This window comes from Myotis brandtii, unplaced genomic scaffold, assembly GCF_000412655.1.
Source record: "Myotis brandtii unplaced genomic scaffold, ASM41265v1 scaffold105, whole genome shotgun sequence".
In the NCBI taxonomy this organism is placed as follows: Eukaryota; Metazoa; Chordata; class Mammalia; order Chiroptera; family Vespertilionidae; genus Myotis; species Myotis brandtii.
This window is the reverse complement of record NW_005353538.1, coordinates 3,045,490-3,060,276: the sequence shown is the minus strand read 5'-3', so window position 1 is coordinate 3,060,276 and position 14,787 is coordinate 3,045,490. Positions and strand designations below refer to the sequence as shown.

Sequence of the window (14,787 nt, the reverse complement as noted above, 5' to 3'; positions counted from 1 at the left end):
CCCCCCCCCCCCACCCCGCTTCTCCCAACTAGACTCTGAACCGTAAGGCAAACAACATGTCAACATGAGATGGTAATCTGTTTTTATTTTCACAATCCCCTACCATCCAATTAAGTTACTCAGTTGTAAGTGCCCACAAAAAAAGGGGCTAAAGGTCTTACTGCAACTTGGGTCTGGAGATTTTTTAAATCCTTTTTTAGTTCAACATAAATGGGAAAGAAAAAAAATACTTCTGACATTTTCCAAGAACAGAATTAAGAAACTATATTAATATACGTTCAACATATACTGCGCGTATTGGTTACTACAATACAAAGCAATAGTTCGCAAGATGGCACGATTGACAGGCTCCCTGGCTTCCACCTGGAGGGCGGGTCTGCTCTCGGTCCATCCAGTTCGCACACAGGACAGGTGGGCCGTCGGGGCTGGAGTTCAAGGAGCCCAGGAATCAAACAGTAGCTGTTGGGGCCTCCTGGTGGCCTCCTTCTGGTGATAGGTAGAGGGCTGGCGGGACCAGGGGGACACGGGACCCATCCCGAGAAAGGCGCTGGCACTGCGGAGTCCAGGAGGGAGGGCTGGGAGGGAGCGGCAGGGCCGGTGAGGACCAGCGGCACGGATCCTGTCGGAACCCTGGATGGCCATGCTGGGCACCCGCTTTCTTCTGTGCAAATTCAGGATGAAAGACTAGGAGGGGACTGGGGACCCTACTCTCCTTTTCCAGAAAGAAAGGACCAAGAGTCCGAACATTAAACATCTCTTTCTTGCTGTGAGGATCAGCCCAGCCAGCACCTGAGACTTTGGTTTCTAACGGCGAGGAGGGAAGGTAGTGACACAAACAACAGCTCTGCTGGTGCGTCCTCACGCGACAGTCCCCGCGCAGGGAGAGCTGTTCATGACAGCGGCTAACGGAAATCCTGTGAGCAAAAGGTGCAGGGCCCAATTCAAACAGAACAGAATCTGTTAAACATTTATCTTTTAAAGAAAAGTTCCTTTTGTTTTTATTTATTAATGATAATAACAATATCAACATTTACCAAAACAATTCCTACATGGTCAAGAATGAAGGTCGGGGGTGAGGATGCCCAGTGAAGGAGCAGGTCAGAGAGGCAGGGCCGCACAGCTCCTGGTCCTGCCTGTGACAGAGGCTGAAGGGAGTGTGTGTGGCATCAAACCTTTTTACAGCGCGAGCACAGCTGACACAAGCACAGGGGCTGCGGCGGGGTTTCAGCCATAGGTGGAGGCAGCAGGATGGGAAGGCACCAACCTTCCAGGTTATAGGAGGGGAACTGAGTCACGCACCGAAGAGGCTCACACGGACCCCGCGTCCCTCAGCGCCAGGCCCTCCCCGCCTCACGCTGACATTCTGATACCAGCGTGGCCTGGTGTGCGGTGGATCCAGCAGGAACCGTCTCCCCAGGTGCCAGGCCTGGGCTGCTGCTTTTGCTCTCCCTTCTCCGGCCACTGAGATTCCAGAGGTGGTGCCCTTCAGTGCTGCTCCTGCAGAGAGCGATGCGGAGCCCTGGAGGGCGCTGGGAGGGGAGGCTGGGGGGCTCTAGGTCCCCTAGGCTCTGTCCTCTGTTTGCTCTTCTCTTTCAAAAATGAAAAAGAGAAAGAAAGAGAAGCAAAAGTAAAAAAAAAAAAAAAGAAAAAAAGAAAATCACCTCCAAACGAAAACCCAAACCAAAGCCAAACCAAACCACCAACTGAAATCCACCAGATACACTTTCACAAAAGGTGTGAACGTGATTTCCTGTTTATTTCCTGGGTGAGTGGGTCATACAAGCAAACATGGCAAAAGGCCCTCAGAGCCCACAGGAGCAGCACATGACAGAGCCGACGGAGGAAGGAGCAAGCGCTCTGGAGGGGAGAGGGCAGGCGCGATGCTGCTGGATGCTGCTGGACGCTGTTGGTTTAGTCTCACTCTATCCCTCTATCCCGAGCTGCACACGGACCTGCAATAGAGCAGACGCAGGGCATCAGTGTGGACAGACTGAATGTTCACTTGAGAACTTTTCAAAAAATTCAACTTTAGTGTACTAGGTGTGCCGGTTTATAATGGAGGATTTTGTAAGCAAAGAAAACACAGTAATTTCAAGAGAAACATCGAAAGTGCTTTATTTATTCAAAGTAATGTCCATCACTAGCTACACATTTCCCCCATCTTTCAGGTAATTTGTGGATACCGTCCCAATAGAACTTTTCTTGTTTCGAGACAAACCATTCAGAGACCCAATTTTCCACTTCTTCGCACATTTTGAAGTGCTGCTCAGAAAGTGCGTGTGCCATCGATCGGAACAAGTGGTAATCTGAAGGAGCAAGGGCTGGTGAATACGGTGAGTGGTTAATACTTCCCAGGCAAGATCTTTTAACGTGTCTTTAACTGGTTTTGGAGTGTGTGATGGTGCGTCATCATGAAGCAAAATTACTTTGCCATGTCTTCTGGCCCATTCTGGTCATTTCATGATCAAAGCATGGTTCACATTGATTATTTGTTGTCAGTAGCATTCAATATTAATGGTTTCACCTGGTTTTAGAAGCTCATAATACACCACACCTTCTTGATCCCACCCAACGCAGAGCATTGTCTTCTTTCCAAAGCAATTTAACTTTGCAGTCAATGTTGATGGTTGACCTGGGTCAACCCATGATTTTGTGCATTTGGGATTCTCAAAATAAATCCACTTTTCATCGCCAGTCACAATCCGATGTAAAAAAGACTTTCTTTCGTGCCATTGAAGCAACATTTTACTGATGACTTTTCAGTTTTCCATTTGTCTTTCGTTCAGTTGATGTGGCACCCATTTTCCTTCCTTTAAAATCTTTCCCATTGCTTGTAAACGATCGGAAATTGTTTGCTGAGCAACGTTTAATCTTTCTGCAAGTTGTTTTCGAATTTGACACACATCTTCATCCAATAATGCTTGTCATTGTTGGTCTTCAAACTTTTTCGGTTGACCTGGACGTTCTTTGTCTTTCACATGGAAATCATCACTTTTAAAGTGTTTTAAACCAGCGTTCACAAGTATATTGAGATGGAACATGTTCACCATAAGCTTCCCGAAGTATGATAACTTTTTCTTCAAAATAAAGTAATGAATTAAAACTTCCCGCAAATGCTCTTTTTTGGGGGGGAAGGGGAGCCATGAAATTCAACATTTTTAAGTGTAAAAATATCTATGATGTTAACACCTTCAGCAAATTTGACATATGAAGTTTTGAAGCTTGCTGTCAATCCAACAAAATAGCATACATATCAAATCACATATATATCAACATATGTGTAACTCCATCTGTGAAAAAAATCCGCATAATTAACCGGTGCACCTAGAAAGCATGATTTTTTCCTTCCATAATGCAAGCACCCGACAAGCTCCAGCTGCGGGCACCACCTCAAGGCCCCTGGAGGGCCTCTGGCAGCCAGGCCCTCCCAGCCCCTTGGTTTCAGAGATCTGGGTGGGCTGAGTAAGGCCACTTGAGCTCCTGGTCTGTCTTCTCTTCCTGAGCTTTCATTCCTGCTCCTGTGTGTTTTAAATTCACCAATGAAGAGGAGTCAGCAACCCCTCAGGGCCCATGCTGGACCCAATAAAAGCAGAGCCCCAGGCCTGTTTCCTCTCTCTCTCCCCCCAACCCCTTGGGGGGTGTGGCCCCAGGTGTGCCCTGTCATTGCCAGTCTTTTTTATTTTTTTAATTTTTATTATTTTTAATCCTCACCTGAGGATATTTTTCAATTGATTTTTAGAGAGAGTGGAAGGGAGGGGGAGAGGCAGAGAGAGAGAAACATGGATGTGAGAGAGACATCGATTGGGGCCTCCCGCATGCACCCCAACCAGGGCTGGGGATCAAGCCTACAACTGAGATACATGCCTTTGACTGGAATTGAACCGGGACCCTTCAGTCCTCAGGCCAGCGCTCTATCCACTGAGCCAAGGGCATTTCCAGGTCTTTAAGCAATAAACCCGCATCTGGTCAGTTTCCTGGAGGTTACAGCTGAAGGGCGTCTTGCCGTCATAGTCAGAACCACGGTGCGCCCAGCCACGACACTGGTTAACGGCCGAGGCCAGTAAAACAGGGACTGGTTCCCTTTAGCTTGGGTTCTCAGGGGTCTGCCATATCGAGGCTCTAATGGGGATTTGCCAGACGGCCAAACGGCCATCAAGTCTTTTCTATCAGTTTCCAAAGAGCCCACACTGCCTGCCATGCTCGGCGAGGCATGACCAGCCCGGCCAGTTCACCCTTCACCAGGGGTCTCTGACCACCGGCTTCCCCGTCCGGAATATTCTGCCATTGCAGCGCAGCCTTAAACCTGTGGCTGGATGTGTTTTCTTGCTGGGCTTCACCTTCCAGGACTGAGTTCAAGGACCACCTCCTTATTACTCTGGCCCAAGGTGCGCCCGTCCTTCAAAGCTCGCTCGCTCCTGGTCTCTGTGGAGCTGCGACAGCCCCTACAATTACAACACACGTGTCTCTCCCCTCAATACACAGGGAGCCCTGGCCACACCGCCCCTGTCTGCACCTACCCGCACCGCAGAAGGACTAGCACAGCGCTCAAGGGAGAGCAGGGCGCTGGAAGGCCAGGAGGGAGCAGGCGTGTGGAGCTTGTGCAAGCGTCTCCTGACCAGATGGGGCCGGGCCATACGCACCGTGGGTTCCCGTTACACGCCGGCCTGCTCCATGCTGAAGGAGACCTCGGGGTGCTTGTAGCTGAGCAGGATGTCTGTTATACACGTGGATGGGTAGCAAGAGCTCAAATGCTGGCCATCAGTCAGGTCCAGGTGCTCATGGCCTAACCTCTCCCCACATTCTGAGGACCAGAAAGAACATGTGAGATTTGCAGGGCACTGGGGGGTGGGGGGCAGGAGGGAGGGAGAGGAGGAGGAAGAGAGGTCTGAGCACTGCGACCTGACTCGCAGCCTGAACCCCAGCTCCCAGCAGCCCGCGGTGTGCTCAGCGTCTGCAGCCTCCTGTCCTGTCCTGGCCTGTCCCCGCGGAGCCCTGTCCCCGCTGCCACTGCCATGTGGGGGGAGGCAGAGCACTGCTCCTTCCGCGAGAGCCTTCTCTGTCAGGCGAGACCCTGGTGCCGCAGACACTGGTCACTGGGCGCTCCGAGGGCAGAGGGCCCACCGCACAGTGTCTCTGCCTCGGGACGCAGCGGGCAGGGCAGCCCGTGAAGGCGAGTCAGGATTGACCGCAGGCCCGTCCACTCCAGGCCTCTCACCTGCTATGATGCCCCCTGGCTGCTTCCAAGGAAAGGCAGGCACGTTCCATCCACACACAGCGCCGCTACCAGAACCAGAGAAGCAGCTGTGGGAGGAGCGTCCTACAGCATCGGAAAGGGGCTGTGGCACCTGCACGCAGCCAGGAGACGCGCTCCTCTATCCACTCGCGCTTGGGAGTGGGCGTGGGGCGTGGGGCGTGGGAAGGGCGTCGTGTCCAGAACCCTCTGGGTCCCAGAACTCCGTGCAGAAGAGGGGAGAAGTCACTGGGCAGACAGCACCGCCCGTGCCAGGTTCCTTACCCTCATCCTCCCCGCCCGGGAGCTGCTGGCTCCCCGTGAGCGAGGCTTGGCTGAGGACGGCATCGGACATGCGGGCAGAACTCAGCGCTTTCCCAGCCACGAGGCTCATCCCGGGCAAGTCGTCCAGCTGCACCTGCAGGAGCGACAGCAAAAGGAGTAAGGACGCCACACACAGTGGCCCTCAGAGAGCCCCCCCTCCCACCAGCAGCACCCCAGACCCCGCCCTCTGAGCGCCATCGGGGGGGAGGCTGCAGCAGCCACCCTGGGGAGGGGGTTGTGGGAGGGCAGGACCCCCACACCTACATGGCTTTCCAAACCAGGTTTCGACCTATCACCATCACCACCACCACCGAGTCTGACTCAGGACAGTGCTGTCCAACAGCACGGAGGCAGATGTCCCGCTACGCTGTCCAACACCCACACCAGCCACAGGGCTACCAAGCACCCGAGGTGACTGCAGTGACGGAGGAACTACGGTGTAACTTCATTTTAATCACATCTGACCAGGCCTGGCTGCAGGGAAGTTGCTCCTGCACTACATGCTGCCATGCACTGCCTGGGAGAGCCCAGCCTCGCTGAGCCAAGGGCGCCGGGAGGAGCGAGTTCGTGGCTGCCAGCAAGCCAGCCAGGAGCCTTGGGGCTCATCTGCTGGGCTTGAGTTTAGACCAGCGTGGGCAAACTACGGCCTGCGGGCCGAATCCGGCCCGTTTGAAATGAATAAAACTAAAAAAAAAAAAGACCGTACCCTTTTATGTAATGATGTTTACTTTGAATTTATATTAGTTCACACAAACACTCCACCCATGCTTTTGTTCCGGCCCTCCAGTCCAGTTTAAGAACCCATTGTGGCCCTCGAGTCAAAAAGTTTGCCCACCCCTGGGTTAGACTGTGTGGGGAGAAGTTTAATAACCAAGACCAGGGAACAGAGGGCAGCTACTGGTTCCTCAGCAGGAAGTTGGAATGCAGATTCTGCTGGATTAAGGCCTGGCTGTTGGGGCGATTCAGAGACCAGCTTCCCTGGTGCAGAGGTGGCCTCTGGGAGGAAGCGAAGCGGGAGTGGGGGTGCGCCCATAGGACTAAGTTCTGCTTTCAAGTTGGCAGCAGTTGGGGACCAACATACATAGGCATCGTCGCTGTTCTGGATCGTGTGGTGTCTCTGCAGCGTCCGGGGCCTGTGGTGCTCGCCATCCGGGGGGCGTGCCGGGAACCCAAGCCCATTATGATCTGGCAGCTCCATGGCTGGTCCTGGAGAGCTTCCCTCCATGCAGCTCCCTCTGACAGACTCTGAGGAGACAGAGCCAACAGGTCAGCAGACCTCGCGTCCCTCCAGCACTGGGACGCCTGTCAAAACGTCCTGCAGGGACCAGGCAGCGGGAGGCCCGCATGTGCGATGACTGCTCCCCTGGCCGCTGGGCCTGGCGCGGGAAGGAGCCAGACCAGCCCTCCCACCCGAGTCCTGCGGCCAGCACGGGCCTCCTTACGGAGGAGACAACCCCACATGCTGGCGTTTGGTCACACTGAACCTTGACTTTGTCTTCATTTTTGTTGACAGTGCTGCTCTCAAACCTACATGCACATGAGAGCATTCCTGGAGCCTCGGACCCTCTATGGGGAGCAGGGCCATTCTGTGGGCGCCGTCTCCCCTTCGCTTCGCTGACTCCCGCTCAGTGCACACCCCGTCCTCTCCTCTGCCTCTCAAACTGCTGCTCCCAACCCTTCGATCGCTCCTCTATTCTTTCCACTCCTACCCGTGACCCACACGTACTCTGCAATACCATCTGTTTTCACGGCTTCACCGGCACTGCCTCTGTGCTAAGAACCGCTGGTGCCCCTCCAGGCGCCAGAGCCACAGCTCCAACTACTTACTGGACATCCAGCAAACACCGCACCCTTCAGTGTCTCATCCCCACAACCAGCTCCCCTTTCAGAGACCTGTGCTCTGTGCCCGTTCTCCTGACCGGGGTGTGAGCTCCATGCTTCCTCGCTCCTGGTTCCACGGCGGCGTAAGGGTAAAGGACCTACCTCTGCAGCGTCGGCCAGGGCAGCCCCTTTCTTTCCAATCACACTGCTTCCTTCGAAGCCCTCTTGCCTGTGTTACTACCACAGCCTCTTAGCCACCCTCTGCCACGAGCCTACATAGATGACTTTCTCAAGGGCAGCCCGAACACCTCATTTTCACGCCTTCCAGCCCATCTTCCAGCGAGCACACTACCCTCCCTGACACTCTAAGTCTAGTCACAGGGGACCACCTAACACTTCCCACCGTTCACAGCTCCACGCGTTTGCTCCCGCTGCTCCTCCCCCTGGAATGCTGGGTTCTTCCACTTCCCTCCCTGCCATCCAGGTCAACTCGCCCTCCCATCTCATCTGTCTCAGATGTTAGCATCTCTGTGAAATCTCCTCCTTCAAACAGAAGTTGGTCCTTTCTTCCTTCAAGTGTCAGAAGACTCTACTAAACTCTGAGGACTCTAACGTAAGTCCTGGCACCAGGTTCGGCTGTGACTTGTCTCCATCAGTCACTAGGACCGTGAGTTCTCTGAGGACAAGAACTGTATCTTATGCCTGCCTGGGAGCCTCCTGGGCCCAGACCTGTTCTCACCCAGTAGGTATTTAGTAATTTCCTCCTTGGCTGGCGTTAATAAATGCTCTCTTAACCCGGGTTACGGTCCTGTCAGGGTCATCATCCCGATGAACTGGGATTTGGAAAGGAAGAGGAGGCATATTCCTTCGTGACCAGGGAAGCTCTCATCCGTCACCTCTGTCCCCGCACAGACAAACACAGACAAACTCCAGGGAAGGTGACAGACCCTCCTGGTGGCACTTTTGGCTCCATCCTTAAGGGTCTGGCGCTTGAGCAGGTTTTGTTCGCGTGGTTGTTTTCTTTGGGTTAAAGCTCTTTGGCACGTAGCTCCTGATGAACTGTACCCTGGCAAGACCAGGTTTTAAAAAGTTTCACATAGGAAACAGCCCTAATGCTGTCTGTACCATTCCAATAGCTACTCAAATAATGAAAGTGAAGCGTCCTGTTAAGTGCTGGGTGAAGGGCCAGGTCTCTGTACTGGAATGGTCTCCTATAGCGATCAAGGTCAGGCCTGGGCTTAGGGGCTCAGGCAGAATGGGGAGGGAGGGGAACTAACTGGCATGCACGTGGATGGTAACGCAAAAGATTCTGGACACAAACAAGGAGGGCGAGCTTCTCAATTACCAAAGGTGAAAACAAGTGAGAAACCTCCTGAAAGTTCTGTGAGCAAAGAGGTCAGAGGAATAGCCAGACGTCAGCTCTTTCACTACTGAATGCTAAAAGCCAGCAGAAGGGGGAAGATAGAGAGCCTACACCAGGACGCGCTCCCCACCCTCCCACCGCCCAGTTCCTCAGGGGCACAGCTCACGTGCTGGCCCCAGGAAGTGGCAGGAAGTGGCGCAGCGATGGCTTGTGGAGCGAGGAACTGGCTCTCTGGTCTGCCCTGCCAAGAGGCTACACGGACAGCTGCTTCTTACCTTCTCAAGGTATTTTCTTTTTTTTGTTAATCCTCACCCGAGGACATTTGTTTCATTGGTTTTTAGAGAGAGTGTGTGTGTGTGGGGGGGGGAGTAGGAAGACAGGGAGAGAGAGAGGGGGGTGGGGGAGAGAAACATTGATGTGCGACACATCCATCAGTTGCCTCCTGCATGCACCCCTATTAGGGCCGGGGATCGAACCTACAACCCAGGTACATGCCCTTGACCAGGAATTGAAGCCACGACCCTTTGGTTCTCGGCCCAACTCCCTAACCACTGAGCACACCGGCCAGAGCTCAGAATATTTTCTGATGCCTGCACTCTCGTCTTTGGTCGCTAGCACCATCCATTCAGTCCCTCGGGGTTCTTTTTCATAGAATTGAATGCAAATCTCATCCGTGGCACCTCTGTCCCCACACAGACAAACACAGAGCTCTCCCTTAAAGATCTCTGAAGGGTCCTTGTCACACACGAGATGTGTAAGCCCTGCTTCTTGATACTCAGCGCCGCCCCCCCCCTCCGCCCGCTTCCAGAGGCCTCAGTGTTTGTCTGTCTGATGTGTGTGCTAAGTCTCCCCTCTCCCCCCTCCCTTCTTTTGAATGTATTTTTATTCCTGAAAATGAGGTTCCTACAAACCCAAGCATGCACCCTCCTTTGGCCCTTCCTTTGGAAGATCACATGGACCCTTACCTCCTCGTCTGCTGTCTTCCTAGCCTTCAGGTCCGGTGCCAACATACCCGAGTGCCACCGAGACAGAGCTAGTGCTTGATGAAGCAGGCGACAAGCCCTCTGGACTCCCCAGCCCAGAGCTCATGAACACAAGCTCTGGGGTAGGAAGCCGCAGCTGGAGCCCTGCCTTCACTGGGTCCTGAGGTGTGGGCCTCAGCTCCCCAGGCATTTAAGTGCAGAGCTGTGAAGACCGAGTTACTCACACTCATTTCAGGGACCTTAGTTCGGAGGGGAAAGGGCTTATTGTGCCAGTTGACAAAAACAAAGAAACTGATTTATCACAGAAACCTACTTCTACAATTACGGAGACAATTTCCCCATGTAGAAGTGAACAAATGGGTTACTGAAGCTTTAATTTCCAGAGAAGGGGCTTCTGGTTTAGCAGAGACAAAAAGAAGTTAAAAACTAGATGACACCGGAGTTGGGTAACAAACCAGGGTGTTGTCCACTCAAATTTCAATCTAACCCATGGGTCGAAGGTCCGGAAGGCCTAGCATCTACTGCCTGGCAGGGCTGCTTATAGAGGGTGTAGAATGGGAGGCGGGGAGGCATGAAGGAGAGAAGATTAGGCTAGGGCAGTGGTTCTCAACCTTTCTAATGCCGCGACCCTTTAATACAGTTCCTCATGTTGTGGTGACCCCCAACCATAAAATTATTTTTGTTGCTACTTCATAACTGTAATTTTGCTACTGTTATGAATCATAATGTAAATGTCTGATATGCAGGATGTATTTTCATTGTTACAAATTGAACATAATTAAAGCATAGTGATTAATCACAAAAACAATATGTAATTATATATGTTTTCTGATGGTCTTAGGTGACCCCTGTGAAAGGGTCGTTCGACCCCCAAAGGGGTCGAGACCCACAGGTTGAGAACCGCTGGGCTAGGGAATTAGAAAACTTGAAGTCAGGATCCAGCTCCATCACCAACAGAATGGACAAGACTGGGTGGGCCATTTGCTCTCTCTTAATTTCAGCTTCTCTATCTCAAACATGACAGTTGTTTGGGGCTCAGAAGAGATCATATGTGAAAGGGTCTTTATCACTTTATACAGGACCACACAGTAGAGTGTGGCTTCCAGTGAGAGCGCGGAGTCCTGAGTCTAGAAGTCCTCTGTGAGAGTCTAGGACAGTGGTTCTCAACCTTCCTCATGCCGCGACCCTTTAATACAGTTCCTCATGTTGTGGTGACCCCCAACCATAAAATTATTTTTGTTGCTACTCCAAAACTGTAATTTTGCTACTGTTATGAATCGTAATGTAAATATCTGATATGCAGGATGTATTTAGGCGACCCCTGTGAAAGGGTCGTTCGACCCCAAAGGGGTCGCGACCCACAGGTTGAGAACCGCTGGTTTAGGAGGAGACCTACTGAGCAGCTGGGGGTGGGGCAAGGCGCACACAGTGACCCACTGACCAAGAGGCACGAGATTCAGGCTCAAAGCATTGGCATCCTTTATGCCAACTCAGCACCGAGAGGAGCTGTCAAGCTCACCAAAGGCTCTACAGATACTGGGGCAAGAGGACGTCTGGGAGCAGCATTCTCGGGTGTTGACCCAGTGAAGCTGTGAGTACAGGGAGGCACACGCAACCGGTTACGCAAGGAGAAAGCACACAGGAACGCAGTGCGCACGCCCCGCTGGGGGCTCCCGCGGCTTGCACAAGGCTTCTGACCCTTCAATGTTGACTTGTCCTGAGTCACTCACTGTTGCAGGAAAGGGGAGGGATGCATGCGTGCATGTTCTTAAAGGTTCTGAGGTGCATTTAGAACGTGCCCTTTCCCCCGAGGGGCCGGGCCCCGACACTGCACGGCTGGCTGGGCAGAAGGGGATGTGGTTTTCTCTGCAAGTTCAAGTTGGTAAGCGCACTGTGTGAACTGCTGTATTGTTTATTTATTTGCAAAGGAAAGAAAAAATCAAGTATAGAAGATAAGCCTACATTCTATTTCTAGATGGCAGTTAGGGAGACTACGGGCAGCATGGGGCATTCAAACCAGCCTTCCGCTCGCTGCCTGCTCGGTGCCCCGCAGTGCCTAGCTTCACACTGACTGGCAGCAAGCAGACACGAAGGAAACAGGTGCCCACAGACACTGATAGGAGGGCATTTAATTCTCCTCAACTACCCAGGGATCCCTGTTCACCTACACTTTAGACTTATTTTAGAAAGATCACCCTCGATCTGCTTTATTATAATCCTAGTCATGCTTTGCTTAACAACAGGAATACGTTCTGAGAAGCCTGTCGGTAGGTGATTTTGTCGTGGGAACATCGAGTGCACTTACAGCAACCTAGATCGTACAGCCTCCTCTGCACCTGGGCTGTCTGGTTCAGCCTGCTGCTCCGAGGCTGCAACCTGCCCACGTTACTTGCTGAATTTGCAATGCACTGTGCTAGGACATATGACAGCGATGACCTGACTGGGCAATAGGGCCTTCTCGGCTCCACTATAATCTACTGGGACCACCATCAGGTAACTAGTCCGCCGCTGACCGAAACGCCGTCACGTGGCACAGGACCGACTGCACCTCTGACAGCTCGCTTGGTGGCACTTCATGTTGAAGCTGTTTAGGAGCTGTCTACCCTCCCCCACCACCACCCCCGCCAGGTTTAAGCTCCCGGAGGGCAGGCTCTTCAGCTTTGCACCCCTGCATCCCACGCAGCCCAGTCATTCCAGTCTTGCTGCATTTCTCTGCATGGGAACAACAGATGAGGTGCTTGGGGACGAGCGTGTAACTATGCAGAGGTTGAGGTATCAGTAAAGGAAACAGCAAGCATCTCCCCTGTGCAAAGCGTGAACAGGTCAAGTGTGAGCTTCCCTCCTGGCCTGCAGGTGGTGGAGGGGAGGTCAGCACCCTTTCCTGACAGAAGTGACAGCAGAGTGTCTGCCAGTTCTTGGTGATGTGAAACAGCTCTCACGTTTTTAAAAGGATGGAAGGAATCATGTCAGGCTGAAGCAGGGAGATTGTGGAGCCTGAGCAGTCCTGTTGCCAAAGGAACCAGAGCAGGCATCCCAGGTGGTTGTGAAGAGAAATGAGCAGCTGAGGTGGAAGCCCAGAGCAGAGCAGCTACAAACACAATCCCAGGCTCCTTCTCTGGGGATGTTTAGCTGAGCATCCCTAACTACACAGGTGAAGGCTGGGAGGAGAGGTCTGTCCTCAGAGTGAGCTCGTGCTGTTCACAGCAAGAACAATGGGGACTTCCGGGATCAGCGGGTGTTTTTAAACACACGACAGGCATCTCCCGAGGGGTGTTAACTCCGAAGCAGACCAGGCTTCCTTGGACCATGAGCTTCTCTAGTGCATTACTCGCTATGATGAATTCCAATGCACACAGCAATGACCTGTGGCTTTATTCGTTAGAGATCATTGTATACGTGGTTCCAAAAGTCACAAACCAGGAGCAGATGTCAGAAAAAGGTGACTAGAATTCAAGCAGAAAAAGGCATAGTCTGTGGCTGCATTAAAAAGTAAGTGGGTAGAAAGAAGGAAGAAAACCCCTATAATCCACGGGCAGGAGCTAAGGCTGCAGCTTCTAGAAAAGCTCACACCAAAGATCAGGAAAAAATATGAGCAAAAGAGGGCTTGGGGCAGGGGGGAGATTCCTGCAGAGCTGCCCATGAGGCACCGAGGACAGGGGCGTGCTGAGCTGAAACCTGCCGGAATGCGCTCACCGCTGGTCTCTCCTCTCTCCCAGAAACAGGAGAGGTGTTTGTGGGGGATATTGGTGGAGATGGGGGTAGATGTGAGAAGGTAGGGAGGAGGCGGCAGGAGAGGTAATGAGAGTGACTCAGCAGGGAAAGAAGGTAGAGAGATCCGTCGCAAGAATTACAAGCCTGGAGCTCAGGCCTGAGATTCGGAAGGAGGGGTGACTGATGGCAGCGGATTTAAACTGGCAGGAGAACCGAGCACGACGCCACTCCCTCCTGGCACACTGTGGCTGGGTCTGGACCCTGCTCTGGATTTTAGGAAGCTTCTGCCTTAGTTTTGCCAGTTCCCTCATGTGCACTGCACTTCAAGACACCCCCGCACCACTCTCACCCACTGGTCTTTCCTCATGCTTCTCCCCAAAACCCATGGCAAAGCCATCTTCACCCATCACACCCAATTCAAATGCCGCTTCCTTAATACCGGCTGAGCACTAGTTCCTCTGGCTGGGAACTACTCTGTCCCTCCCCATACTCCCACACCTGCACCTGGTACCAACACAGGCAAGCCCAAGAAAGGGGTTCCTCTGACAGTCATGGGGCACAGGTGAACCCAAGCCCTCCAGCCTTTCTGTACGGAGGAGTCAGACCGGAGGGAAAATGAAGAAAATTAGAGGGAATTTTTGAACAAAAAAATCTCAAAAGGTGTTTAATACGTGGCAATCTAGGGTGGGGGAGTAGGCGTGCACATGTTAGCTCCAGCTTTGCTCTTCCCCGGACCCTGCCAGGAGGCACCTGCTACTGTGAGCTGATGGTGCCTGGTTCAGATGCCACCTACTAGTTGTTGACCTTGGGGGCAAAGTACTTAATCCGTGCCTCAGTTGTCTCATTGATACAATGGGGATGATGAGAGTTATTACCATACTAGAGGCCTGGAGCACAAAAATTTGTGCACTCAGGGGGGCCCCTCAGCCTGGGCTCTGCCCTCTTGCAGTCTGGGACCCCTCAGAGGATGTCCACCTGCTGGCTTAGGCCCGCTCCCTGGGGGATCGGGCCCAAGCTGGCAGTCAGACATCCCTCTGGCAGCCCGGTAGCCTTCGGGGGATGTCCACTTGACAACAGGGAGCAGACCTAAGCTGCAGTCAGACATCTTTAGTGCTGCTGCGGAGGCAGGAGAGGCTCCCACCACCACCGCTGTGCTGGCAGCCATCAGCCTGGCTTGTGGCTGAGCAAAGCTCCCCCTGTGGGAGCACACTGACCACCAGGAGGCAGCTCCTGCATTGAGCGTCTGCCCCCTGGTGGTCAGTGTGTGTCATAGTGACCAGTCATTCCCAGTTGTTCTGCTGTTAGGGTCAGTTTGCATATTACCCTTTTATTATATAGAATAGAGGCCTGGTGCA

The 14,787-nt window shown here is 52.8% G+C and overlaps 1 protein-coding gene across 2 annotated transcripts in view; it reads right to left on the bottom strand.

Annotated features, from left to right (window-relative positions):
* Window positions 1-65: 65 nt before the first annotated feature.
* The window catches only part of SIK3 (SIK family kinase 3), a 270,503-nt gene continuing 255,781 nt past the window's right edge, over window positions 66-14,787 (bottom strand). For both annotated transcript variants that reach the window (XM_005856818.2, XM_005856819.2), the window contains 4 exons: window positions 6,636-6,799; window positions 5,516-5,648; window positions 4,641-4,801; window positions 66-1,952 (listed from right to left, as the gene is read on the bottom strand). In XM_005856818.2, coding sequence (XP_005856880.2) covers window positions 4,653-4,801; window positions 5,516-5,648; window positions 6,636-6,799 — 446 coding nt within the window. In that variant the 3' untranslated portion in view covers window positions 66-1,952; window positions 4,641-4,652. The remainder of the gene's footprint in view (window positions 1,953-4,640; window positions 4,802-5,515; window positions 5,649-6,635; window positions 6,800-14,787) is intronic.